Source organism: Saimiri boliviensis, chromosome 6, assembly GCF_048565385.1.
Source record: "Saimiri boliviensis isolate mSaiBol1 chromosome 6, mSaiBol1.pri, whole genome shotgun sequence".
NCBI classification, from domain to species: domain Eukaryota; kingdom Metazoa; phylum Chordata; class Mammalia; order Primates; family Cebidae; genus Saimiri; species Saimiri boliviensis.
In genome coordinates this window covers 87,407,425-87,434,883 of record NC_133454.1, presented here as the reverse complement: position 1 = coordinate 87,434,883, position 27,459 = coordinate 87,407,425, and the positions used below count along the sequence as shown (strand labels likewise).

Genomic DNA, 27,459 nt, shown 5'->3' with positions numbered 1-27,459 from the left:
GCAGACAGCCAGGGCCTGGACTCCTGATCAGCTAAGGGACCGGGTAAGTGGCCTGGTCCCTTAAACAAGCATGTTTATAGGAGCCGAACCTGGTGCTCGTAGTTTTTTGTCCATTAATGGGGTTGTTGTTGTTGTATGGTTTTTGGTGATTTTTTTTTGGTGGGGGGGTTCATCGAGGAAGATTCCATGAGCAGCCTGGCATGGCGTTGCCAGGGCAGCTCATCAGGGATAAAGCCTTCCAAACCTTGGTCTGCTGTTACTATGGCAGCACTGCATGTCTGGACATTCCAGGCAACCTTACTGGCATCTGCTATTGTGAAAGATTCAGACAGAGAAGGACCACTGCTCTTCTCAATTATAAACAGAGCAAGTTTTGGAGACAGGAGAACCATTTGCCAAGGACCAGGGTCTCAAATAAAATTCTCTTCCATAGAGTTGGGAGCTTCTTGATGAAATAGGATTCGAGTGGTCGTTAAAGCTTTTCTGTTGTGGGAGACATACAACAACAGAAGAGACCTCCTGGAAGAGGGAAGTAAGGGGAGGTGGAGGCAGCACGAGCAAAGGTCTGGCTCAGGGGTGGGGTGATAAATGGAGTGTGTAGATGGGTTGCACAGTTGGGTTTGGTGAGAGAACAGATGTTGTTGGAGGTAGGCAGATGTTAGCCATACCTCTCTGAAACGTGCTGGTTTGAGCCCTGTCTCGCAAAAGCCTGACTCTGTCGTCACACCACCCAGATTATATCTGATGTTTTCCTCTCCCGAGGAATGGGAAGTGATGGCCACACCTCACTTCAAGTGAGCATTTCTCCCTTTCTCTTTTGGGTCACAGTTGTTTGTGATATTTCTTGTGCCCATTAGAATAATTGAACCTCTACGTTTCGTATGGGAAGATGCTTGCCTAAGGTCACCCAGCAATACAGAGGCTGTGGAACTAGGAGTTACGAATTTAGGATGTGGACAGGCTGACATTGGGTTGAGTCCTGGCTCTACCATTTAGTTTTCAGCTGAGCCTGAGCCTCAACTAAACCTCAGCTTCCTCAGGGGTGAAATAGTGATCCAGAACATTCCTGCCCTCTTGGCTTATTGTGGGTGTGAAATGAGATAACAGAAATAGTACAGCATAGTTCTTGATATACAGTAAGAGCTCAGGAAATGTTCATTATTAAATGTTAGTTATTTTCCATATAAATGGACCATCATATTCATCTTTGCTCCTTCCTCCTTCTCTTTCCTTGCATACATAAGGTACACAAATATCACTTTATCTAGAATTGATATTAGAAGGATGTTTGTTGACTAGTTGGATATGCGAATGATGGGAAGAAGGAACCATCCATATTCTTGGGCTCTACACTTCTGTCCAGTGTTTTCAGCTTTGGTGCAGTTTGGTCTCCATAGGGTGGGAGCCAGGTCAGGTTTAAAGTCTGTCCTGTGTAGCTCAGCTTGCACAGTCAAGTGATTGCTTATTCAGGTTTCATACCCAGCCACCCTGTGGCCCAACTTAAACTACCCAGGACTTTGGGTTTCTTGATGGACAAATGGATGGATTCCTCCCTACCTTTGGGCTCAATAAGTGGTATTCATGGTAACTGATATCTAACTTTATAACATACAAAATGCTTCCATTCACTCTTCCATGAGCCTCACCACAGCACTGGAATTGTCAGAACAGTAGCCCCATGTATGGATGAAGACACTGAAGCTCAGTCATAGGGAGTGGCTGTATCTTCTGCACCCATCATCTGACTCTAACACTGGTGGTCTTTCCACTGCATGAAGGATTTTGGGGTCTGCAGTTCTTTTAGGATGTGATCCCAATGAGGTAAAGACCTCTAGGCTTGGAGTCAAAATACCTTGATTTTGATCATGACCCTGTCACTTACAAGTTTGCAGCTCTGAAGTGAGCCTCCTCTCTTCCCAAGGTGCTTGTTTCCTGACATTCTTGCTTCAGGGTTGTGGTGGAGCTGATGGGGCTTTGGAAGGTCTAAAACTCCACAAGAGTAACTAGGGAGAGGAGCACTGTCTCCATGAGCCACCTTGAGCTCAGCAAGGCTATACTCCCAACACAGCCAGATAGACTGTAGAATTACAGCCTGGGTACATTGGAAAGTACACCTCATTGTCCTGGAGCATAAACCATCAGAGCCAGAAGGGCCCTTGGAGATCACATACCTGGTGCTTTCAGTTTATGGGTGTGGAAACTGAGACCCTGTGAGAGGTAGTGACTCACCCAAGACAATGTGTTGAGTTAGTGGCAGAGCCAAGACTTACAGCCCAGGTCTGACACCCAGCCCTGCACTGCCATGGAGCCATGTGGCTGCCAGGAAGGGAAAGTTTTACATTTGCTCTTGCTCTGAGTGCCTCACTTGAATTCATTTTAAAGCATTAGATAAAGGAAGAGTTTCTCGGAGAACTGTGTGCATCCGACAGTATTTTCAACAATCTTGGTTTTCTAATTTTTTTTTGTTATGAAAGTAATATATCATCATGGAAGTAAATTGGGATAATAGAGAAATGTTCTATTTAGAAGACATCAAATTGAGCGAACTTCTTCGCCTTCAGAAAATATATATTTTTTAGGTGGAGGCTTTTAGACCGATGGTTCTCCAAACCCTGCAACACAGAGAGTAGGAGAGTAATAGTCCTTTGAGGCCTCTGAGGACTTAACTTAGTTCTATAGACTTGAAATAGTCAGATATACCACTAATGGTAGTAATAATAATGGTTGTTGGCATTTGGAGAGTCTCTTCCGGATAACAAACAACTTTTTCATAGGTGTTCTCATGATTATTTGATTGTTAGAAGAATCCGGTAAAGTAGGGAAAACAAATATTATGTTTCCACTTTGCAAAAGAGAAATCTGAACCCAAGAGAGATTAAGTAATAGTGGAGCTACTGACTGCAAACAAATACTTGGCATAAAGAAAGAAGGCACCTAATAAATATTTGCGAATAAACAGATGATTGAATGAAAGCTGACTCCTCTTGAGGGAAGCCTCTAGAAATCATTTTGTCCAGTGGTTCCAAGGGAGAAGCAAAAATTAGCCTTGGTCATACAATCCGGCAGGAACATAGGCCCCACTAGGTGTCTAATCCTTGGATACCTCATCCACTGCCCTTCCCCCGTACCACAACTGCAATGTGCCAGAAAACAAATGACACAGCGAGAATAACAAAATGGTTTCCATAGCAATGCTTAGTGGCTGGTGCCTGTCAGGATGCTTCAGACAAACACTAATCTGAACCCTCAGCTAGAACGTGTATGAAATGTTACCTACTTGTTCCATGCAAGGGGTCCATGGAAGTGGGAGGAAGGAGAGGGGATAACACCATTTGCCATGTGACCCTGTATTAGAGGATTTTCCCAGATTTACTAAGAGCTGGCTTCAAGATAGACCAAATGGAGGAGGGCTGAGAAGTAGATCCTGGGCAGGAGATGTGGGCAATCCCAGCAGCAGATGGGAAGATGGGGAAGGGAACAAGTGTCCAGTGAGCATGTGTCACGTGATGGATTCTGTGCTGGGCACTTTACATATTCATTTTAAAAAACGAAGGCAAGGAAAAGATGATTGTCCTCATTTACAGATGAAGAAACCAAGAATTAGGTATATATAACAGGTGACAGAGGCAAGATCAAATCCAAGCCTGTCTGGCTCCAAAAGCTACTGAGCGGCAACAACTCTTTCCCAGTTCTCTGACCCACCGGGTGAGGACTTGAGATGTATACTGCCCAGCTGGCTTTCCTTCATCTCAGGAAGCAGAGGGTCAGCTTGCAGGCAGATGGATGAGTGCTCATTTGAAGGGCTGGGATGGACTAGGCTAGGCTAGGCCTGCCAGGACAGGGTTGATCCTAGGGCTGGAGGTGGTCTGTTCAACCCGAGCTCTAGGCTGAGGCTGCAGCTGCCCTGACTGCCCTGACGCTTATGTGCACGTGCACACACAATACAGCAGTTCCTTCAGATTGGTGATTCCAGTGGATGGTCTGCCCAGCACTTGGACGTGGGTTCCCCTCAAGGGAATGGGCCCCTCCTGGGGCAAGTGACAGCTCTCCATTGCTAGAAGAAATATTTATTGAGCACCTTTTATATACCCATACCTTTTCTAAGTGCTGGGGATACAGCAGTTGAATGAACTGAATTTTTTGCTTTCATGGAGCTTTTCATTATGGTGGGGAAACAAACAAAACATATATGATGGGGTATTATGTCCTGGAAGGAAAATTAAGCAGTGTAAAGAGATGGAAGGATGAAATGGTGTTATCAGGGAAGGCCCTCTGAGAAAGTGTCATTTGAATGATGCCCCGACTGAAGGGAGGGAGGGAGCCATATGGTTGTCTGGGGAGGAGTGTTCCAGGCAGAGGGAACAGCCCGTGCAAAGGCTAAAGCTGGAAGCATGACTGGCCAGTTGGAGGAACAGCAAGGAGACCAGTGTGGCTGAAAAGGAGTGCATGAGAAGAGGTGAGGATGAGAGTGGCAACAGTGGACATCAGAGAGCTAGCTGGGACCAGATGGTATAGAACCTTATAGGCTAAGGTCTAGACTTTGGATTTTCTTCCGAGCTAGAATGCCACTGAAGGAGTCACACTCTGAGACACAAGTGCCTTGCCTTGGCCTTAAAGTCTCTAGCCCCCTTGTCTGGGAGGGAAGTCTGCCACTTGGGGCTGAGCTCACAGGAGGCTGAGTAGTCCCTGCTAGGGACATGTATAGTCATGTAGGGAGGGAGCCCAGTGGGACTCCCCAGGCTTCCTTATCTTCATTTGTGTATTTATTCTTAGAACCAACGCTGAAGTGTCTTTCAGGGCTGCCTCATTTTTAGGTGACCTCATACTCCCTGGAAATTTGATGTCCCAAGGAGAGTCTGGCTGCAGGGTCTCATGTAAACACGGCATCCTCTGGGAATGCCACTGCTCCTACTGACACCCTGACCCAGGAGAGGAGTTCTTTGCCTGGGTTTCCCAGCCCAGCAGTCCTGGCAGCTCACCAGGGTTAGAGAAGAATGCTACTTCCAATGGGACCGGTAGGAGAACTTGGGCCAGTGGTTATAATTATCTGAAATGGTAATTTTCCTTTCAAAATTATGTGTTTTTTATGAAGTAGGGACATTCACAAAGGCAATTTATGTTTATTAGCCCATGTAGTATGTATGTATCCCAGTCAAACACTTCAGTCAAGATAAAACAAAAACGGAAGCTATAATTTAGAGTGGTAAAGGCACCAAATTAGGCCCCACAGAACCATAAGCACAGTGTTACCTCTTGAGCTGCCCACTGCTCACCGGGTAGCTCCTACCATTTGTCATTCACACAGTTTCCCAGGTCTGGTCTTGGGTTTATAATCTCTTAGGCTCACCAGAGCTCTCTATTTGGGGAATACATCCATTCATTCATGTCTAATAGGAGCTTACATCTTAAAATGTCCAAAACAGAACTCATGATTTTCTCCCCCAAGCCTATTTCTCCTCCAGGCCTCCTCAACTTCATAAATAGCACTACCAGCCACCCATTGCTCAAGGAATCAGTTTCAATTCCTATCTCTCTGTATGTATAATCTATTAGCAGGTCCTAGAAATCCTACCTCCAAAACAGTTTATAAATCTATTCATTTCTCTCCGTCCCCACTGCTACCAGCCTGCTTCAAGCCACCTTCATGCCCTGCCTGGTCCTCTGCAATGCAGTAGCCTCCTAAATCAGCTCCCTGCATTTTGCCTTTGTAATCCAGCGTTTAGAGAGCAGCCTTTTCAAATGTAAATCAGAATTTGTCATTCCCTGCTTAAAACCCTCCCTAGCTTCTCAACATTCTCAAACTTCTAACTCCTCACCAGGCATCCCAAGGCCCTGCTGCCCCTTCAGTCTTCATGCCTGCCTCTTCCTTGGCTCACCTGGCCCCAGACACACATGGTCACCCTCCTTGCTGTTATCTAGAATGGGCAAAATGCCTTCCTACTTCCGGCCTTTGTGTTGTCATTTCTTCTACCGGGCAAGTTCTTCCCACAGGTGTAGGTAGCTCCTTCTTGTCCTTCAGGTCACAGCTCGGAGGCCACATTATTGGGGAGGACTTTCTGACTACCTGCCCTTCTGAATCTTATCACTATTTTGTTCATAACTCATATTACTGGCTGCATTCTGTTGACTTGTATGCCTACTTGCTTGTGTTTCCCCCATTAGAGTGTAAGCCCATTGAGGACAGGGACCTTGTGTTTTGTTTGCTGCTATATTCTCTCCAACTGCTTGAATATTATAGGCACTCTATAAATATGTATCCACTCACTTATTCAGCAACTCTGGCAGATGAAAAGATAAATAAGTAGGCAAAACACAGAGGATTTTTAGGGCAGTTAAACTATTCAGTATGACATTGTAATTTGGTAGATCCATGTCATTATACATTTGTCAAAATCCGTATAATGTACAACACCAAGATCACCCTTAATGTAAGCCACCCACTTTGAGTGCCAATGGTGTGTCAGTGGTGCAGGATGTTGGTTAGGAAGGCTGTGAAGTAAGTAGAGGCAGGAGGTATTATGGGAACTGTCCATACTTTCTGCTTAATTTTACTATTAACCTACATTTTCTCTTAAAAAATAGTCTGTTTAAAAGGAAAAAAATTGATTAATATATATTTAAAGTATTAACCCATTGATTTTTTTTCCTATTTTGAACTATAATAATGTTTGACATGAAGTTTAATAAAATTTTGCTGTCTAGAAAATAAAAGATAAATAAGAGAAAGACTCTCTTTCCTTAGGGGTTTGATCCATCTTAGGAATTAGCCACTGCCTGGTCTTTCTGAGCAAATTTTTTCAGGACCTCATCTCCCTGCACTGTCACTATAGGATGGATGCTCAGCTCTCTAACACAGCACTTGGGCTTGGTGGGAGCCTGGTTGATGTGTACAGAATGAATTGAACTGAGTTGGGCATAGCACCAAACACAGAACATACACTAAGTAGGTATAATATTTGTTCGGTGATTGGAAACCCTAAAGAGAATTCTATCTCAGGTTTGTGTCATCCGTCCCCATGTGAACTCTAGTACCCCTAATCTTCCTGCATGTGGATTCTTCTGGACCTGCCACTGGATTCCAGAGCAGACACTTCTTACTACCACCTCCACTATTGCCCTAATTCCCTTGCTTCCTATTCTGCTCACTGGTGATTCCCAAAGAGGCTTGAGGAGAACAATGTAAGAAGGCTCTCGTGGTGGCTGGGCTTCAGGAATGGCTACGGTGCGGCTGCTCCTGGACCCCAAGTTGCATCCATTCCTCTGCCCCTCTGCTAGTGCCCCTCAGAGATTGCCATGTTCATTTAATAAGATGACTTTTAATGGAAACAACCTGAAAGTTCCAGCTCTGAACCACCAGCATAAGGGCCAGGCCAGGTACAAGACAGGAGAACAGGTCATGCAGAAACTGTTTACGAGTGTATACGGGCCACAGGTTCTGCAAGGGGAAGCAGACTTGGCCTCCAAAGCAGCGAATGTGGCCTCAGGCTAAGCTAACAGGGATGGAGCCTCTGGGACTATGTGTGCCTCTTGGTGGGCTCTTCAACTCTGGACCCCTCAGCCAGCTCTGGGTACCACACTTCTAGAGGGATGTTGACAACTGGGAATCTGCTGAGGGGACTCTGGTTGGCAATGGGGACAAGCTGCCAGGTTGTACAGAGGGAGGAGGTATCATCAGGGTGAAGGAATCTTAGAGGACAGGAGAGCAACACCTGAAGGGATTGAAATCTGAAGGTGCTGTGCGCATGCCCTTACTGCTGCATCTGCCGGGGCCACCTTTCTTTTGGCAGCACCAGGCTCCACAGCAGACCTGCTGGTCCACAGCCTTGCTCTTGTACCACATCACAGGGTGTGCTTGCTTCTGGACCTCTCCCAGACTGTTTCTTCATCCACAGAGTGTGACCAAAATACTTTCTTCCCAGAGCTGTTAAATGAGATGGGTGATACAGAAGCCCATAACACCATATGTGATCATAGTAGGCCCTCAAGAGGGTTAGTTTCCTTTTCTGCCCCCTCACCCAGGGCAGTCAATAAGCCCAGAAAGCCAGCAATTCTAAGAGAGAACACAGGATTCAGAAAGACAGTCTGTAGGGAGGATTTCAGTTGTTTATAAAACAGGCCAACATGTTTCCACCTTGTAAGTTCTAAATCCGTCATCCTAGCTCCCTAGATCTAAGAATAGTCACCCACTGGAGCCAACGTGCCACAGCACGCTCTCACTGCAGGTGACTGAGGAAATGTGTCCACAGCAGCCTCAGCAGCCTCCTACTCCTGGGGCTGGGGTTGGGGAGGGCTGGCCTCTGCCTGTCCCAGCTTGGCTGTTTTTGAACCACACCCAAATGCAGTTTTCTTTTCCATGCAGTGTTGATCTAATACCTGCCTCACTGGGCTGCTGTCAGATGAGGTGCCTGCAGTGATGTGAGGGGGTGGCTGAGAGCAGTGGGGAGGTAGGCCAGTGGGGACCTTTGGCACGGCATTGCCCCACTGTAGGCCTTGGTGTCCTCCTGTGTAAAGGGAAAGTGATTGACAGAGAGAACTAGGCAACCTTTTGAGCAATGGAGTTCTAGAAGAGGTTCCAGGGCAGTCCTAGCCTTGCAGCTTAGAACCCATCAATTCAACACACTTTTATTTATCACTTGAGCCAAGGCCATTCTTCTACCTGGTTTGAAGGAGCCAGCCTGAGGAGCGTGTTTCTGTCCACTCTGCTCTTCTGCATCCACCTTCCATCTTTCTCTTATACACATCCGTATCCATTCACACCACCACACAAGTTCTCCAGGGTTGGAAGGACATTCGGTTTGTCTGAGTCTAGCCTCTGCCCACTGTGGGGCTGCCCTGGGGGCTCAGGACCTCTGGCAGATCACCAGCTATGTTCCAGAGCAGTCTTCCAGTCATTGCAGCCCTCTTCCTGATAGCGAGCTCCTACCACCATGCTCATGGCTGCCGCTTCCCACATCCATGGGTTCTCTTTTGGCCCTCTACAAGAGAGCAAGCAGCTCCATTCTCTCACTAGCCATCCATCCATTCATTTGCCTTTTCATTCACACAACAGCATTGAGCACTAACATATGCCAACCACTGTTTCAGGTACTGGGATATAGCAGCAAACAAAGCAGAGTCCCTACTCTCAAAGAGCTTGGGTTTGGTTAGGAGAGAGAGATCAAAGATAAATAAACTGTAAAAAAAAAAAAAGAAGGAAAAGCAGGTGAAGAGATAGACGGGAGTAGAGGTAGAGTGCTATTTCATATAGAGTTGTCAGGGAAGGCCCCTCAAATAAGGTGACACATCAACAAATATCTGAATAACATGAAGGAATGAACCCGTGGCTCTCAGGGTCAAGAGCATTCCAGACAGCAGGAACAGCAAGTGCAAAGGCCCTGACGCAAGTCCTGTTTGAGGAACAGTAAGAAAGTCAGTGTCACTGTGGTGATGTTAGTGGAGTGGATCATAATATAACATGATGTCAGAGGAGGAGCTGGAGACCAGCTGTTGTTTATTCTGAATAAGAGGAGAAGCCACCGAAGGATTCTAAACATTGCAGTGCCTTCTCTGACATAGGTTTTAACACAATCACTCAAGTTGCTGTGTGGAGACTAGAACATGCAGGGATATAGAGGCAGCAGAGAGACCAGTTGGGTAGCCCTTGAGGGGTGATAGGGCCAGTGAAAAGTGGACAGATCCTGGGTGTATTTTGCACATTACCTTCCCAAAACCCTTTTTCCACAGGCCCTCCCCTTTTCTTACCTGGTGGACAGCCACAGCCTCCTTGCCTCCAACCCTCACCCCCCATCTACTCCTCTCACCTTATTCTCAGGGCTGCTGTTGGATCTGGTCTGAAGGGGACCCTAAGCCAGCCTGCTGTCCCACATGCAGCCTTCCCTGAAGCAATTTGGACCACAAACCCAAAACATTCCCCAAGTAATTCTGTGCGTGAACAGCTACACTTCTTGATTCTGGAATAGCTTCTTCCTGTTGCCTCAGCTCCTGTCTCGAGGGTATCCTTGGCCCTGGAGAGTGATGGATGGACTAATTCCTGAAAGGACCTGATTCAGTCCATTTTTTACTGCAATAACAGAATATCACAGACTGGGTAATTTATAAAGAAAAGAGATTTATTTAGCTCAATAAATGGTTCTGGAGGCTGGGAAGTCCAAGATCACAGGGCCACATCTGGGAAAGACCTTCTTGCTGCATCATAACATGGCAAAAGGTCAGGCAAGCATAAAAGACAGAGAGAAAAAGAGACCAAACTGCCATGACAGTTAACCCATTCCCAAAGTTACAGCATTCATCCATTCATGAGGGCAGAGCCCCCGTGACCTAATTGCCTCTTAAAGGTCCCACTTCTCAAAACCGTTGCATTGGGGATTAGTTTCCAACACATGTACTTTTGAGGATGCATTCAAACCATAGCAGGACCCAGTACTGAGACTGCCTGTGTCCTCTGCCAGGCCCAATAGGACCATCAGCCTTATAGCCATTCTCATGGCTGTTCTCTGCATGGCCTCCTGTGTCAGTGTCTCCTAGGTCATCCTTCCCTCTATGCTACCTCTGTCCCTTAGAAATACGATTATTTTTAAAATCATCATCTGTGTTATTGCTTTTCAAAATATTTGAACAAAACAGAGAATGAGGGTCACCCTTCCCCCACTCCCTCTCTTCCTCGGAGACTGTTCTCAGTTTGGGATGTATTCTTTTCCATTTGTTCATATAAAAATATATAGGGGCTTTACATAACTTTATGTTTTAAAAAAGTTTGTTTTGGTTTTGGTTTTGGTTTGAGACAGAGTCTCCCTCTGTCTCCCAGGCTGGAATGCAGTGGCACAATCTTGGCTCACTGCAACCTCTACCTCCTGGGTTCAAGCGATTCTGCTGCCTCAGTCTCCCCAGTGGCTGGGACTAGAGGTGCACGCCACCACACCCAGCTAATTTTTATATTTTTAGTAGAGATGGGGTTTCACCATATTGGTCAGGCTGGTCTCGAACTCCTTATTTTGTGATCTGCTCACCTTGGCCTCCCAAAGTGCTGGGATTACAGGCATGAGCCACCACACCTAGCCAAAAAAAAGTTTTAATATGTAAGGATCCTGGTCTGAAGGGGGCCCTGGGTTTTTTAGAATAATTGTCTATTGATGAATATTCTGGGGTCGCCCCAGTCTCTTGCAGTTGGAAACAGTGCTACAGTAAACACCATATCCATGCCCCCTTGTGTACACATGCCATCAGTTCCCATAATTGTCTCTTCCCACAGCTGTGTTCCTCAGTGAATGGGGACCCTGAGGGCACAAACTGAATTTTCTTCTTCTCTGGGTCTGTGTGCAGCACATATCCTAAACCAGAAAAGTCACCCACATGGTGGAATAAATGGACTCAGATTGGGCAAGAGCATGACAGTGTGAACAGCCTGGGTGAATTCAGGGAGCAGACAGCAAGCCTATGGGGCTGGAACACTGAGCTGGGGACCAGGGATGATGATGCATAGAGGGACAGACTGCAGAGAGCCTTGAGGGCCAGCTGAGGGCCTGGACTTGGTCTCATAGGTGGCGGGGAGACAGGAAACTTTCCATGGGAGGACCTAGTACAGGTTTCTGCCTCATTTCTCCCACCCCGGCCAGCAGCCTCCACATAAAGGATAAAGCAGCAGTTGCAATTGTGTGGCCAAGAGCAGTGAGGACCCATTCCCCTTTTTCCATCCTGCTGTTGCCACTTAGACCCAAATACTGCAGGAGGCCCCACTTCTGGGATTCCTCACTCCCCATTCCTTGCTCACAGCAGGACCCTAGGGACCATTCCACCTGTTGCTGCCAAAAGGATGTGATCCCTGTGAGCTTGGGTGCTAAATACTCAGAAGCGTTTCCCAAACTTACCCTGCTCCGAGGCCTGCCCCATCCATCCTGACATGTACGAGAATCCAGAGCCCTCCTCTCTATGAGGGCACTCACACCTCACCCCTTCTCTCTGTTAGCCCGGTAGTGCAGAAGAGCAGTCCTGACTGTTGATCTTGGCCTGGGCATGCTCTTGGACAGGAGCGGACAGCATGGACCATTAGCTGCCTAACTTCTTGATCTCATCTCTCCCTCCTCTTCCTACTGCCCAGCAGATGCAGAAGAGGGCAGGGCCTCAGCCCCAGCGCTCACAGGGCTCAGAGAGATTTCTGCTCCTCTGCGTAGTGTCTTTCTCCCGCCAGCTGGAGTTCTTGCGTTCCATCACTTCCTGTGTTCCCATAGGTGGCCTGTTACTCTGCACCTTTTCCCAATTACCTGGGAAACAGTGTTTTTGCTAGAGAGAACAGTATAATATTAAATAGAAGAGGGCCTGGAGCCAGACTGTCTTGGTTCAAATCCAGCTCTCCCTCTTGTTACCTTGCACAGTTCACGTCATCTCTGCAAAATGGGGATAATATTAGATTGCACTTCACAGGTTTGTTGTGACGATTCAATGAATGAATACTTGCAGAGTACTTATTACAGGGCCTTGCATATACCAAGTGTTCGATGATTCTGTTACCATTGTCACATGGTTTGGAACTAGTGAAGGAGCCTGAGATTCAGGAGTCCTGGATTCTAGTCCTGACTAGAATAGCTGTGTGGCAAGTTCTTTTACTTACTCAGGTTCTCTGAGCCTGGTTCTTCATCTGTAAAATGGAAGTAGTAATACCTCCGAGGGTTGCTGTGGAAATTAAGGTGACATTTTTATGAAATGTCACAATCCCTAGGCCACAACACTCATCCTCAAGGTCAGAGGTAGTGGCTATGACTCCAGCTATCGCATCTACATTCCCAGTGACAGGATGGAGGAGGGACAACGAAGAAGGAGCTAAGAGTGTATGCCATCTGTCTTTTAAGGAAAAGTCCCATAAGCGGTTACAGAACATTTCAGCTTCACCCCCACTGATCACACCTAGCTGCAAGAAAGGTTGGGAAATGTCTTTATTCTGTGATTCAGGGGACAACCAAGAGGCTTAGCACACATGCTCAGGTGTTTATTCCTCCTTGGCAAGGCCCTCCAGCAGAAACGCTGCCCCCTCCCTAGCACTGGGCTGCAGTCCCAGCACCATAAGGCCCTGTGCGGACTTAGTTGCCAAGAAGCTCAGGCAGGTGCCACAGGCCTGAACAGATTTGGGTATTGTGTCCAGCTTGTGCCAGGGACCCTGCCGGTCCCGAGGTTCCGTTGCCTGCAGGGCTCTTAGGCTGACACAAGTGTGGTGGGCTGTGAGCTCCATCACTCGTCACAGCCTAGATTGAGCCCTGTGAGCAGGGGGCCTGAACTCCAAGGGCTTAGGGAATCCCTCTGTAAATATGGGGCTCTCTACCCACGGCTCAGCCATGTGCCTTGGGACTAGTAAAGCAGATCTCCATCCACCGGGTGGGATTCCAGCATCTTTGAGGGCCTGACAAGTGGAAAGCACACTGCAGAGAGCCCTCTGTAAAGCCAGGAACCATCCTGTAACTTACCTGTTTTGAAAACTGATGTTCCATGTTCCATGTGGCTTAGGGAGAGGATTTCTGTAGGCCACTTTCCTTCCTCGCACTTCTGCGTGAGAGCAGCTTACACAGTAGCCTCTTGCTGAGTCTGGAGGGCCTTGCTATCTTCACTGTGCCCCTGAAAAGGTGGCCCTAAGTGAGGTTAGTGGGTGATGAAACCCATTCTAAAATGCTGGAGGAGCCTATTCGTGAAAAATATCCTGCTGCAGGTCCTTCTGTTAAGGGGATAACCAATCCTTTGCTTTCTGAGTTCAGCGTCCTGGCTTTTTTTTTTTTTTTCTATAGGCTTGTTTTAAGTGTTTGGAAACCCCAAACTTCCTGTCATTCCATTCTAGGCCTTTCTGCTGCTGCCACTCCGTCTCCTCTGTGCCGTTTGCCACCGCTGTGGCTCTCCTTGCCTTTTCCTCCTCTTCCCATGGTCTGCTTTCCACATGCGTTTGAGCTGTTGCTGTGTCGGGCATGGTGCTGGGGCACTGCTCCTCCTGACAACCCTGTGAAGTAGGTGGGGACCTGTGTACCATTATTGTACAGCCATGTGGTAAAGTGGGACCCAGGACAGCACAGCATTGTCCTTAAGCCATAGTCTATAATATGTGTGGGGCAGGGGTTGACAAACTATGACCAAATCTGACTTGTAGCCTCTTTTTGTGTGATGCTGCGAGCTAAAAATGGTTGTTTTTTTTTTTTTTTTTTTTTTTTTTTTTGAGACGGAGTTTCGCTCTTGTTACCCAGGCTGGAGTGCAATGGCGCGATCTCAGCTCACCGCAACCTCCGCCTCCTGGGTTCAGGCAATTCTCCTGCCTCAGCCTCCTGAGTAGCTGGGATTACAGGCACGCACCACCATGCCCAGCTAACTTTTTGTATTTTTAGTAGAGACTGGGTTTCACCATGTTGACCAGGATGGTCTCGATCTCTTGACCTCATGATTCACCCGCCTCAGCCTCCCAAAGTGCGGTGATTACAGGCTTGAGCCACCACGCCCGGCCAGAATGGTTTTTAAAGCGTTGTAAAAAAAAAAAAAAAAAAAAAAAAAAAAAAAAAAAAAAAAAAAAAAAATACATGACAGAGACCTAACATGGCCCTTAAACCTGAAATATTTCCTATCTGCCCTTTATAGAGTAAGTTTGGCAAGCCCTGGGATATGACATGCAGACTTTAGCACAGATGCTGGAGCCATCCTGTCTGGATTCTAGAGCCTCTGTTTCATTCTCTCTAAAGTGAGAATAATCAGTAAATTGTGGCTGCCTCACATGGTTGTTAGAATTAAATGAGATGAAGTACACAAAGCACCTAACTCAAAGTCAAGCTTTCTTTGTAAGTACTGGGGGCAGTGCGGGCGGTGGGGGATATTTCTGGGCCTTTGTCAGGCTTCTCGACCCAGTGGGCATGAAAGTCCTGGCTCTAGGCCTTTGGCTACCCCGGTCCCAGGCATAGCTTCCTCAGAGTGGCTGGAGGAGAGGGACCTGCCAGCTTCCCACTGTGCTGTGTCCTGCTGGTAGGTCAGCTTTACCTTCCTCCCACTCCCATTCCTGCTGACGGTCAGCTGGTGCCACTCACCAGGGCCAGGCACAAAGCTCATACCAGGTGCCAAACTAAGCCCAAAGGTACCAAGCCTCTTTCACTCTCCCTACCTCGTGCTTCAGCAACCTGGCTGGAACCCCTGCTTAACTGCAGGAGGTGTGGCCTGGGATTCATCCTCTCCGTATGCGCTTCCGTGTCTGCGAGCCAAACAGGCAGACATCTGTGTTTCCCTAAACCCAAGGTTTTGGCCACTGATTGCCTTCCTACTAGGGGAAAGGGAAGGGAAGGGCAATCCCGGGGCCCAGCCAGCCACTCTCTCGACAGAGTGGTCTGCACAACAAATTTTAGTGGATAATGAATTCAATGTAAAGATTTAAAAATTCAAATCACTGCAATATCAAAAAGTTTTTACTGCATAGAACCATAAACTTAACAAAAGACTGGAAACAAAATTTTAAGTCAAACTGAGAAAAAAATAGTAATGCTAAATCTGACAGAGAGAGAACTAATATTTTTAAAATCACAGTCTTTCAAACACAAAGCTCTTAATAAGTAACAACAATAACAAACATTTATGTAGTACCATGTTTCAGGCACCATTCTGAGTATTTTTCATATACTACACTTACTCATATAACCCTTGTAAACGACTCTAATAAGATATTACGGTATTACTATCCCCATTTAACAGATCAGAGAACTGAGGTATAGAAAAGCTAAGTAACTTGCCCGAAGCAGCACAGCTAATAAGTGGCAAAGCTGGGATTTGAACCCAGTCCGTCTGGCTCTTGGCCCTGAGTACTAAAACTCTTCTGTACTAACCAGGAAGAAGATATGAAGCAGACAGTGCACAAAGGCGGAAATAGAAATATCTGATAAATGTTAGAATTATTATTTTTCTATTGCAGTGGTAGTCAAAACATACAGATTAAAACAAGAGATACCATTTCGTTGTCTTCCAATTAGGAAGATCTTTCAACATTAACAATACTAACTCACACCTGCAATGCTGGAGTGAGACAGAGACTCTCACAGATTGCTGAAGTTATATGCAAGTAGCCTTTCTGAAAAGTATTCTGGCAGTACTCAAAACAGTACTCAGGAGTCTCAGAAATTCCCTATACTCTTTGGCCAGGAATTCCCATTCTAAGAATCTAATTTGAGAAAATAATTAGAGATAGACAAAGACTCATGCATAAAGATGTTCATAGCAATACTATATAAAATAATGACAAATTTGAAACAACCTATGGATCTGATAACAGAATGCAGGTTAAGTAAATTGTTTAATCTTCATAATGGGCAATTAGACTGCCATTATAAATACATTTGTATTACAAAAGACACCATAAAGGAAATGAAGAGACAAACCACAGACTTTTGGAGAAGATACTTCCAATGCACATAACAACAAGGAATCGTAGAAACAAAAGAATACACAAAGAATACTTGCAAATCAATAAGGAAAAGGCAAACAACCAAAGAACAAAACAGGCAAAGAATGTATGTAGACAATTCACGCAAGAGGCAACTTCAACAGGTAATAAACATAAAGCTGCTGCTCCATCTCACTAGTAGTCAGGGCAACGCAAACTAATTGTACTCATGAGAACAGCAAGAGTCTAAAGGTAAGATATAGGGAAACAAATTTGTGTCTGTTGTTGATGAGAATGTCAATGACTACAGTCACTGGAGACATATTTGGCCACTCTTACTAAAAGTAAACATACAAGCCCCCATGACTCATATACTCCCAAGGATCACCCTGTACAAATACCAGTTTGTACAAGGAGACATGTTCAAAGACTTTCATTTCAGTACTGTCTATAATAGCAACCGTATTGGTATCGTTTTGCATAATATTATATATTTTCAATTGTTGTGTAATAAAACAGCAACAATGATATTATTAAATAGCTATCCATCCAAAGGGACATGAGTAAGTGAAATATGATTTATACATGACGGGGTACTATGCACAGTTAAAATAACTGAACTAGATTTGTAATTTCCAGCACAGATAAATTTCAAAAATAATGATGAGTGTAAAAAGCAAGTTGCAAAAAAATAAAAAATGTGAATAATTCTATTTTTGTAAGTCTTTAAAACAAACTCAAAAGATCGCAGTACTTAGGGACACATACATGTAGAAAAATATAAAACAAGCATGCTAATGATGTATACCAACTTCAAAATAGTGGTTACTTCTGGGAAAGAGGGTTAGATAGAGGGACAAGGGAGGTGGGGCTTAAGCTGTATCTTTATGGTTTTTTTTTTTTTATTTAAAGAGAACTGTTGAAGCAAATATGGCAAAATGTTAGCTAATGTTCTTAATCTGGGTGGGGATCTGTGTCTTTCTATTAAATTGTTTTCTGTTCTTTTCTGCATATTGAGAAAAAAATTATTTTCAATGTACTTTTTTGTTTGTTTGTTTTTGAGACAAACTCTTGCTCTGTGTCCCTAGGCTGGAGTGCAATGGCATGATCTCTGCACACTGAAACCTCTGCCTCCCAGATTCAAGCAATTATCTGTCTCAGCCTCCCGAGTAGCTGGGATTATAGGCATGTGCCACCATGCCTGGCTAATTTTAATTTACTTTTTCAATAACTTACAATCCATGGAGAAGTATTTGTGCTATAATGTTAAAAAGCAGGACAAACATATATACAAATATTTATAAATTTCACAAATTAAAGGGTTGAAAGAGATATCCAAAATATACCTAGCAGTGGACAAGAGCAAGATTCTACAAGTTTGCTTTTCCTTACAACTCCAGATTGTCCATCTTTCTTTTCTTTTCTTTTGTCATGAAGATGTATTATTTTTATGTCCAGAAAAAAATTTTTAAACAGCCACAGAAACATATGAGTGACTTTAAGACCCTAGGACAATGTCTAAATCCTAGGAAGACGTGTTATGCTGGGTGGGCTGTTGGAGTTCCCTGGGCATGAATGCTGCCTTGGCCACTTTCTAGCTTATGAATTTGTTCATTCTTGTGCCTATGCAGCAAAGACCTATTGAGCACCCACTGTGTACCAGGCACTGTCCTAGAGGTATAGCAGTGAAGAAAGTATATATGCTTCTTCCCTTACCACAGAGTGCAGTCTAGTGAAGAGGGGACAGTAAACACATCACCACACGAATCATCCCTTACTACAAAGTGCCAGGTCCTCATGAGGGCAGTCACGAGAATCTGATTCGGAGTGAGTGGCCAGGGAGCTTGGCCTCTGAGCGACAACTGAAATGAAAAATATGAAGAGGTCTGGAAGCCCGGTAACAGAAGGCTTTGAGAGCTAGGAAGGCCCTGCCGGGTGTATTCAAGGAACGGAAAGCCGGGGTTCTGAATGCAAAGAGGGAAGGGAAAAGTTGTGCAAGGTGAGGCTACCAGGATAGTCGGGAGCCAGATCGCTCTGGCCTCACGGGCCAAGGGAAGGCCTCCTTAAGGACGGTGGAAAGTCACCGAAGGGTTTTAAGCAGCAGAGTGACATGTGATTAGATTTGCAGTTGTTGAAGATCGCCTTGATGCTCTTTGAAGATCAAGGTGGATGGGGTGAGCAGCTGGGTTGTTAGTTGGCCATTGGCATGGCCCAGGTAGGAGAAAATGGTGGTCTGGATCAGGCGGGAGCTGACTAAGGAGGTGGAAAAATGTGGGGAAAGATTTGAGATGGTTTTGAGGCAGAGCCGGTAGGTCTGGTGATGAATTCTGTGTGGGGGTGACAGTAGGGGAGGGCCGAGGAGGAAAGCCAGGCTTGGAACGTCAACAGCCGTGGGTTTTGTGGGAATGGGAAGCATGCCTCAGGGCAGGAGGGCAGCAGGGAAGTAGGGAGAGGGAGCGTGCCGCCACATGTCCTTAAGCTTTGGCGTCTTCCTGTGATAACTGGGGTTTATGATGGTACCTGCACCCTCAGGGTGAATGTTTCAGCCCTGTTATCCACAACCTCCTCAAAGCCGTCTTCCCTCTCCTTCGCAGGTGGTGTGTGTTACTCTTGGGGCTGGAACGAGCATGGCATGTGCGGAGATGGCACCGAAGCCAACGTCTGGGCCCCGAAGCCTGTGCAGGCCCTGCCGTCATCGTCAGGACTCCTTGTGGGCTGTGGGGCTGGCCACTCCCTGGCCCTCTGCCAGCTGCCACCTCACCCTACATTGGGCCAGGAGCCCAAGGTCACCTACCTTTCCCCAGATGCCACTGAGGACACTGACTCTCAGGAAGCCATGGACAAAGAGAGAAACTAGAAGGAAAGACAGTCAGAAACTCCAATCCAAAGTCAATCTGACTGGTCCAGAAATGGGGGACTGTGACAGAGAATCTTTTAATAAAGTGGCTTTTCCCACCAAAAGCCTTCCCAGAGAATTGCTTCACTGGGCTGTGGGGTTGGCCCAAGAAGGGCTCAGGAGGCAGTGATGGTTGGGCTGACCACAAACCAGAATGACGGCAGCTGCATGCCCAGTGCCTGGGGCTCAAGGAGACAGACATGCTTTCTACTCAGCAGAGGAGAATGAAGGGGTTAGGTCTTCACTAAAGACATGGAAAGCTAACACACCAGCAGGAAGGCTCCAGGCTGTCCCTGCCTGGTGGAGATAGAAAACCCAGTTCTATCTCCTTCATTATTTTAGCCCAGCAGCCCTCAGTTCAGCAAAACAAAGGATTCCTGGACCATGCCTAGAGCAGCCCCTCCTGGGGTTTTATTTGGAAGGCCCAGAGCACATGGTTTTCTAGTTCAAGGATACTGAGGTACCCTGATCAGGTGACTGGATACTTAAACAGGAAAGAGCTCTTATCTTGGTGACTGGGGGCGAAGGAGATTCTAGAAAAGGGGTGGAGGGGAGCAGAGATGAGTACATGGAGGAAGAGTCAAGACTTCTGAGAAGACCCCATAGAGGAAAACCCTAGGACAGACAAGAGAGGCTAGAGCCAAAGAAACTCTCCGAAGATTTGTCTTCATCTGAGTCAGCCAGGACGCTGGAGCTTGTTTGTGTGACTTAATTGCTAAAATACATAGTTTCAGACGAGGGACAGGCCACAGCATGGGAAGGGCAATCTGTAGTGAGAGCAACGTCAAAGACTCTGACCCCTGCCTGCCTGCCACACAAACCCCAGCCTGTGCAGGAGGAGGGCCCTCAGGTAAGATGGGGACCAGGCCAGATCCCCATTCCCTGACTTCCCCGTGGCTCTGGGGGACATACCACCTTTCTCTCTGCTGTGACTGGCAACAGGCCTTTGGCCAGAGGACCTCAGAGAACGGACTTTCTCTGGAGAACCATGTGGCTGTGTCGCCAGCTAAGCAGCCCAGGTCTGTGGCCCATCCCACGCTGCCTCCTGGTGACTCAGGAGAGTGAGTCTGTGTGGGCTGGGCTGCAGTGGCTTCAAGTTACAAAATCCCACAATACCAAAGTTGGAGGCCCTTGAAAGACCGTCTAGCCCTGTGGCTGTCACACTGCATCCTTTAGAGCCCTGGGAGTCTTCTGAGAAGTCAGTGGCCACTTGGTGGGTAAAGGAGGCCAGGTTCTCCCCCCAAAAGACACAGATCTTCTTCCAAGCAGCTTTAGTTTTTTTTCCATATTATATATTGGGCTTCACATGACATTTCATTTGACAAGAAGTCCTTGAGAAAGTTTAAAAACCACTGATTTTATTCAACATTTTCATTTGTTCATGTGGAAAAATGGAGGCCAAAAAAGAGGAAGGGACCATCTCAAGGTCGTAAACCTCATTACCAGGCCAAAGTCCTGTGGGAAGTGACCCAGCTAAGTCCTTGAGTGAGACAAGTATGTGATAGAGAGTAGCCCTGGGGCCAGGAGTGAGTTCAGCTCAGGACAATCTTGAGCTTCCCAGGCCTGAACCCAGAGACCCCTGACAGCTATAGGCTGACCTTGAACATCATGCATGGAGTCTTCCTAATATTGCACCCTAGAAACATGGCTGCCCTGGCCAGCAAACTCCTTGGTTCCCCACCTCTCAGAACCAGTAGAGGCCAGTAGAGTCTCTAAGAACCTGAGGAATGGGAAGAAAGCTATCTCCATGCACTCTGAGCTTGACTTGCCAAGGTGACCAAACAAACCACAGAGATGGAGCAGTCAGATGGCCCAGAGGTGACCCGTACTGGAGCAAGCCCAAGGTCACTGACCCACCACCCACTGTCCTATAGGCTTGTATCAGACACACGGTCCAGAAAGCAATCCCACACCAGACAGCACTCAGGCCCATACCTCCCAGACAGTTACCACTCACAAAGAACCAATGCACTCTCTCTCACAAGGTTCCAGTTCAGAGCTCCCTCCTACCTTTTTCAGCACCTTCTGGGAGAAACCAAAATCCCAAGACCTTTGCTGCTGAGTCCTAATGCCTCTCCCATGGCCTCCTTGTGAGTGAGCACCACAAAGAAGTGTCTCAGGGTTCCTGCCCAGCCTGAAACAGAATCAGGTGGTGCACTAGCCCCTGAGCCCTTTGATGCAGAACCTCAGACTCTCAGAACTGAGCCAAACCATTCTTAGAAGCAGGCAGCGTGCAGATAACCCACATGTGAAAGAGTGAACGGCTCTTGGCACTAGAAGACATCACAGACCATCCCGTCACCTTGAGTTCCTCCATTTCTGCCTTTCCCGACAGCAGTGTTGGGCAGATGGGCTCTCTCCATGTTCCTTCACTGGTTGAATCTGATGAGTGTCTGAAAGCACTCATCAGATGATGAGTGAGGAGGTGTTGGCAATGTCTCCCAGATTTTTTTTCCTGCACTCTTTGATTGCTATTGGTTATTCTCAGACTTTGTAGTTGTCCAAGGCCCTCATTCCTAATAGCCTATGAGTTCTTTGAGAGCAAAAGACCAGGTTTTGGTCCGTTTTGGAGTCCCTTGACCAAGGATGGGTTCCAGTATGGAGGAAGTACCCAATAAATATCCATGAATGAATTCATCAGGACATCCCACCCACCATGGAGGCAGGGAGGTTAAATGAGTGGGCTCTCTGGTCCCTTTGTCACTACTCATCCTCTACTTTTAGCCCTTTTACAAATATCATAACCATTTGATAGCTAGTTTATGACATCATTCACCTGGTAAGCTAATGCGCCATGCGACATGTGGCTATTTGAGAAAATACTCATTTTTAAAAACTACTTTTTTTCAATGAACTAAGTAAATCAGTCTTCATATTCCCCCTGTGTGAGAAGGAAGAAAGGGGAAGAGGGGAGCAGACCCCCAATCTATGCTCCCAGGTAGTTGGCCTGGCCCCTGGAGTGATGGTTGAAGGTTGAGCATATACCAGGGTCAGTGAGATGTCTCCCTCCCTAACTACCATACTCACCCTCCCCTCCTGATCGCAAGTACCCCATCATCCTTTGACACCACCCCCCCACACTTGGCCCTGGTGGGTTGTGAAGGCCATGAGATCAACCTTGGGTGAGACTGTGCTTAGGAATGGTGAATCCAGGCTGAAAGCCCTCTCACCAGCCCCAGGCATCCACTGCTTCTGGGTGAAGTGATTTAGTTATCAGTTGAAACTGGGAGTTAAGGAGTTAGTTGAGAAACTTGGGGGTCGGGGTGATAGAGGGAAGGCACGGGTCTGTGCAACTGCTACAAGTTCCGAATTTCAGAGTGACTACAGCGCGGAGGGAGGAGTGGCTAGTGAGGCGGTGGGCTTTGGCAGCTAGTTAATGGAGCTGAAACTTCATTCTTAGGGCAACGGGGTGTTTAATTAGGAGAGTGAGGTTGGCCAGCTGCGTGTGGGCGAGGCTTAGGGCAGGATCAGAAGTGGCTCCCTTCTGCCATATTCATGGTCCTTCATGAAGGAGGGCGGGAGGCCAGGTCCTGAGGTCCTGCGATTTAGGACCAGCCACTCTAGTGTTCCTATCATTTCCACCCCTAATGGCCAGCTCCCGCAGGCCTCAAATAGCTTGAGAGAGTTTAACCTGAGCTCTGGAGTTAGATCACCTGGGTTACGATCCTGCCTTCATCACGCATTGGCTCTGTGGCTTTGGGCCATTACTTTACCTCCCTGCACCTTGTTTCACCTCTACAAGGGGGCTGTTAGGTGATCGTGAGCTGTCATTAGACAACGTGTGTAAGATGCCCACATGTAGTAGTTGCTCAGTGCACGTAGCGCATTCCCTTTCCCCATTAGCTGCTATGTGCCGGGAAACCCACATTCCTAAAGGCTTTTTGCTGAGTCCCACTTCGTTGCTGGTGGATCCCTAAGTAGAGTAGATATTACCCTCCTTGCAGCAGCAGAGGCTACTTGGCTTGGGCATCCTGATGCTTATGAATGGTGTGGCAGCCCTGGCAGAGGCCCTGGGCAGAGGCCTGATTGTACTCACTGCTCCACTGACCCCACCCCCTTGTTTCCTGGACTGCATGGGGCATCAGGAAGTTGAGGCCAATGCTTAGAGACGATGAAAAACTGTTAAGATGAGAATTTGATACCCACTTGAAGCTTCCCACCCACCCATCTGATCATGGACTCAGGCCATGCTGGGAGGCATCGAGGGAACAAAAATCAGGGGGAGACTGACACCCACTTGTCTGTGGCCCTGGGCAGATCCCTCCCTTCTCTGGGCCTCATTTCCTCATCTGGAAAATGCTCAGAGGTTGACTGTCCTTAATGACCGTTAAGAACTCTTTCCACCTGGACATTCTTAAGTTTTTCATGGATAGAAAGAATTGGAACCCCCATCCTCCGCTTTGCCACCAAAACCAATTGAACAACCCAAGACAGTCAAGATCCCTAGGAGAGGGCTCTACCACTCCCAAGATGCCTCCAGGCTGAGAAAGGGGTATATGATGAGGGCCTCCATCAGACTTGGCCTGGCAAGGGTGCTGCTAGGTAGGGCACCCAGATCTGACAGTCAAACCCTACCTCTGGCTTCATCAGAGTCAAGAAGGGCCTTAGAAGTGAGGTGACCATGTCTGCATAGGAGTCTGGGAGCTCTAACATGGCCCGATCCAAGGACCCATCAGTATGGCATGATTTATGGAGAAGTTTCCTGGTCAGGTGAATCCCCTAGAGGATGTGCTGGTCTGAGGTCCTTATAAGCCCTGTGCCTCTGAAAGCTGCCTCCCTCCCCTGACCCAACAGGATCTGCAGCCCAAGGGGCCACCCTGCCTGACCAACCTGCAGAGGGCAACTTCTTCCTTAGGGCCTGACTTTCCCCCAGCGAGAGGACAAGCACCTCAAGGTGGATCCCTGAGATCAGAGCAGCCAGGGCCCAGGTTTACCCCAGCCCAGCCACAGGGGATCGGAGGCCCAGACCAGAATCACGACACTGCCTGAAGGCAATAAAAACCCAAATTCGTGCTTCATCTCAAAAGTCAGCTTTTTATTATTGGGGGCCAGGGCCCAGGGAGGGGAGGTTGTTGAGCTAAAGCATCATTGCTCTCTTTCCAGGAAATGTTGTGAGCTGCAGTGAAAGCTCGAGATGTTGCATTTTTTTCAACTCAAGCATGTGTTTTTCAAAAATATCATCCTTCCCCCCCACCCCACTAATTTTAGAATCAGACCAAAGCCAAGCTACTGTCCTCTGTTTCTGTTGGGAAAATACTATATTTATTCGAGATGCAGAAGTGTGTCTCTGCAAACCTCCGACTGCTTCAGGAAAACAAATCTGCTTTAGACTATACAGAAACCATGATACAAAATTTATTTCATGCTAGAATCGCTTTGCATAACATTGGGCATGCAGGTTTTTACTCTGAAGTACTAAATTGCATACAATGCCAGGTTGTGCCTTAGTAAAGGTGGAGGAGGGTGCCCCTCCTGTGGTCCTGATCTTTTGGTGCTCTACATCCTGGTTTTAACGTAACACTTGGAAAATCCATACGGTGGTGATTATTTACTATGAACAATTTGTTATGAAAGTTGGTCACACTGGATCTACACACCGATAAGATGAGAGAATCAACCTAGACTAGCTGCTGTCAGGGGTCTTGGGGAGACGTCCGCTGAGTCATAAGCATGCCAAACGGGGAAGAAGGCAGCAGTGCGAGTTTCCACAATTCTATTTGGAGCAAAGTTCTCAGTTTCCTTGTGAGAGATGAACTATGAAGGTGAGGTCAATATGACCAATGACTGACCGACTGCCCTTTTTGGAAGCTTTCCTCTCGATCTTGTGTACAAAAAGGAAGCAATCCTTCCCCCATCTCTGTCCCTCCTCCCCTCGCCCCTCACCCCCAGAAATGTACAGGTTTCTACCGAACGCTGTTACAGTTTGGCTCCAACAACGTGTGTGAAAGTCAAGAGCTTTGAAAGAAAATAGAGGGCTTTTGCTTTTTTTCTTTTCGTTATTGTGGTTCAGGGTAATCATACAGTTGCGGGGGGTCGGTGGGTTTGGTTTGCTAGGTTTTCTGTTTAACTTCATGCAAGTCATGCTAAGGAACCCCTCCACCCCCCCTCCCCAAATAAAATAAAATTTTTAAAACTGAAAAGAAGGAAAAGAAATCCTCTATGGTCAGTTACCATTTGGCCGTAGAAAAAGCTACGTCCGTCCTAGTACAATGCCTGGGCCACTCGGACTCGTCCGGCAAACCTGCATGGCGTGAATTTACTCTGTCCGAGGGTGAGGAGGGGCTGCAGGTCCACCCAGATGCTTAATAGCCACCAGTGTCCTCGGCCAAGCCGCCTGGTCAAGTCACTCTCACAGCCTCTGTCGGCATATACTTAGCAATGACAGGGCTTTCTTTGCAAAGATCTGTATGTAAAGAATACAATTAACACTTGAGCTTCTCTTCTTGGCTCTCCCATCCCGCTTGGTACTTAGTTTTTAAGAAGGAGGAGGAAAGACAGAACAGCCGCATGCAGAGGCAGGCAGATTCTTCTCCAGCTGGCTTGGTTTGCCCATGCACTCAGCCAGCCTAGCTCGCCTCTTTCTCTCCCTCCTGGGGGAACGGGACGAGTCCCTACTTCTGCTCTGCACATTGACTCACACACCTGCATGCCTTCTGGCTCAGAATTAGCCTGAGAAAAGCAAGTCCTCGGCGGCTGTCATGGCTCCATGAGAGCACGGGCCGAATGGATGTGGGTGGGGACACTTCACCTTTGGCTCCTCCCAAAGACACTGGCACCTAAGCCTCTGTGGGACTGAGGAATGGGTGTCTCCCGTGGACAGTGCTTGCCGCTGGACTCCCAGCCACTGCAGGGAGTGGGGCTGCTCCTATCCTACACTCCCTGGGCTTCCGGCAGCACAGTAAAGAGACTGTCCTGTCTGCTCTTTGGGGCCACACCAATAGATCTAACATTCAAGATGATGGAGACAGGAAGCCCATGAGAGCATACTGGGCAGGGCACAGACACTGGGAACCGTCTACCTGCTTTTCCCCTGACTCCTTGGGCCTGCCCCTGCTCCTGGGCATTCTAGCACCTCCACCCGGGAAAAAGCCAGTTGCAAAGGGGAACATCAGGCCCATTCATGGCCGATGCCAAGGATGGGACCCTCCTCAAGGCTGGCAGCCCTCCGCCATGCAGCACCATGCAGGGAGTGGCACAATGTGCCAGGCTCTGGGCAGGGCAGAGAAGCAGAGACCAGCCTAGACCAGGTGGGTACAACTAAGCACCAGTAACCAGAACCGCATTCCCTTGTCTCAGTGCAGGCTGCCTCTCCTCTTCTGTGTTTGCCTTTGCTTTTGTATTCTGTTTCCTCCTGCGTATGGTTTAACCACTTCAAATACTGAAGCAGCTGTGAATGACCATAGGCTGCACCAACTGTTGCTTTCAAAAACCCAACTCTTCATCTGACCCAGCCTGTTCACCCCGGTCAGCATGCATCTGTGTGCGCATGTGAGGCACTCCAAGACATGCATGAGCTGCCCAGCCAGTCTGCTGCACCAAGAAAGGCATCCTCTGCCTTCTAGGTCCGGGCCAGTGCCTGGAGCCTTGAGCTCAGGCACTCTGGGCCCCCATCCCAAGCGTTTCCCCAGCCCGTGCTGAAGCTCTAGTAGAAGCTTTTCTCTCCAGTGGGGTCGGCCTCAGCCTTCACCAACCACAAGGGGGCGCTGGGTGCATCCAGGGCAGAGGCCCATGGGTGCTGGGGATGGAAGAGGCTGTACCATCCTGCTCAACCACTTCCTCTTGGCAAGTTCTGGATCTGCCACTGGCAATATTCTGACTGCAAGGACAATGGCCTTACCCCCACGCCCTGAAGACATCACTCTCTTCCTGCCTCTCCTCCCTCTGGCCTGTGGATTCTCTTTCAAGGATGCCTCTCCCATGCCAAGAACATGGATCTTGGGTAGCTATGGTCCCGGGGTCCTGGCCCACTCCACTGCCCTCCTCAACCAGGGGACAGGAGGAATCGCTTTGCCTTCAGGACCTGACCTGCCATCTGCCAGAGCTGCCTGGGGGAGTTGAGGCTCCTTCTGCATTTCTGGGTACCCCCTGCCTTGGGGTCATGGCCTAAAGTCAACCTGTCCAATCCCCTCTCAACTCCCAGCTCGATACCAACCCACAGCTGCCAGGACCTCAGGTTCTCTCTGCC

General features: G+C 47.6%; 2 protein-coding genes across 6 annotated transcripts in view; one reads left to right on the top strand and one right to left on the bottom strand.

The window, feature by feature from the left end:
- Nucleotides 1-19,339, top strand: part of SERGEF (secretion regulating guanine nucleotide exchange factor) — a 232,384-nt gene extending 213,045 nt beyond the window's left edge. For 4 of the 5 annotated variants that reach the window (XM_074401191.1, XM_074401186.1, XM_039470744.2 and 1 more), the window contains one exon: nt 18,973-19,339. In XM_074401191.1, coding sequence (XP_074257292.1) covers nt 18,973-19,235 — 263 coding nt within the window. In that variant the 3' untranslated portion in view covers nt 19,236-19,339. The remainder of the gene's footprint in view (nt 1-18,972) is intronic. The other variant, XR_005579801.2, reaches the window with a different exon arrangement.
- A 4,949-nt stretch (nt 19,340-24,288) lies between these two features.
- The window catches only part of KCNC1 (potassium voltage-gated channel subfamily C member 1), a 47,741-nt gene continuing 44,570 nt past the window's right edge, over nt 24,289-27,459 (bottom strand). Inside the window, exon 4 of the mRNA XM_003919882.3 lies at nt 24,289-25,677. Within this exon, the coding sequence (XP_003919931.1) occupies nt 25,613-25,677 (65 nt within the window). The 3' untranslated portion in view covers nt 24,289-25,612. The remainder of the gene's footprint in view (nt 25,678-27,459) is intronic.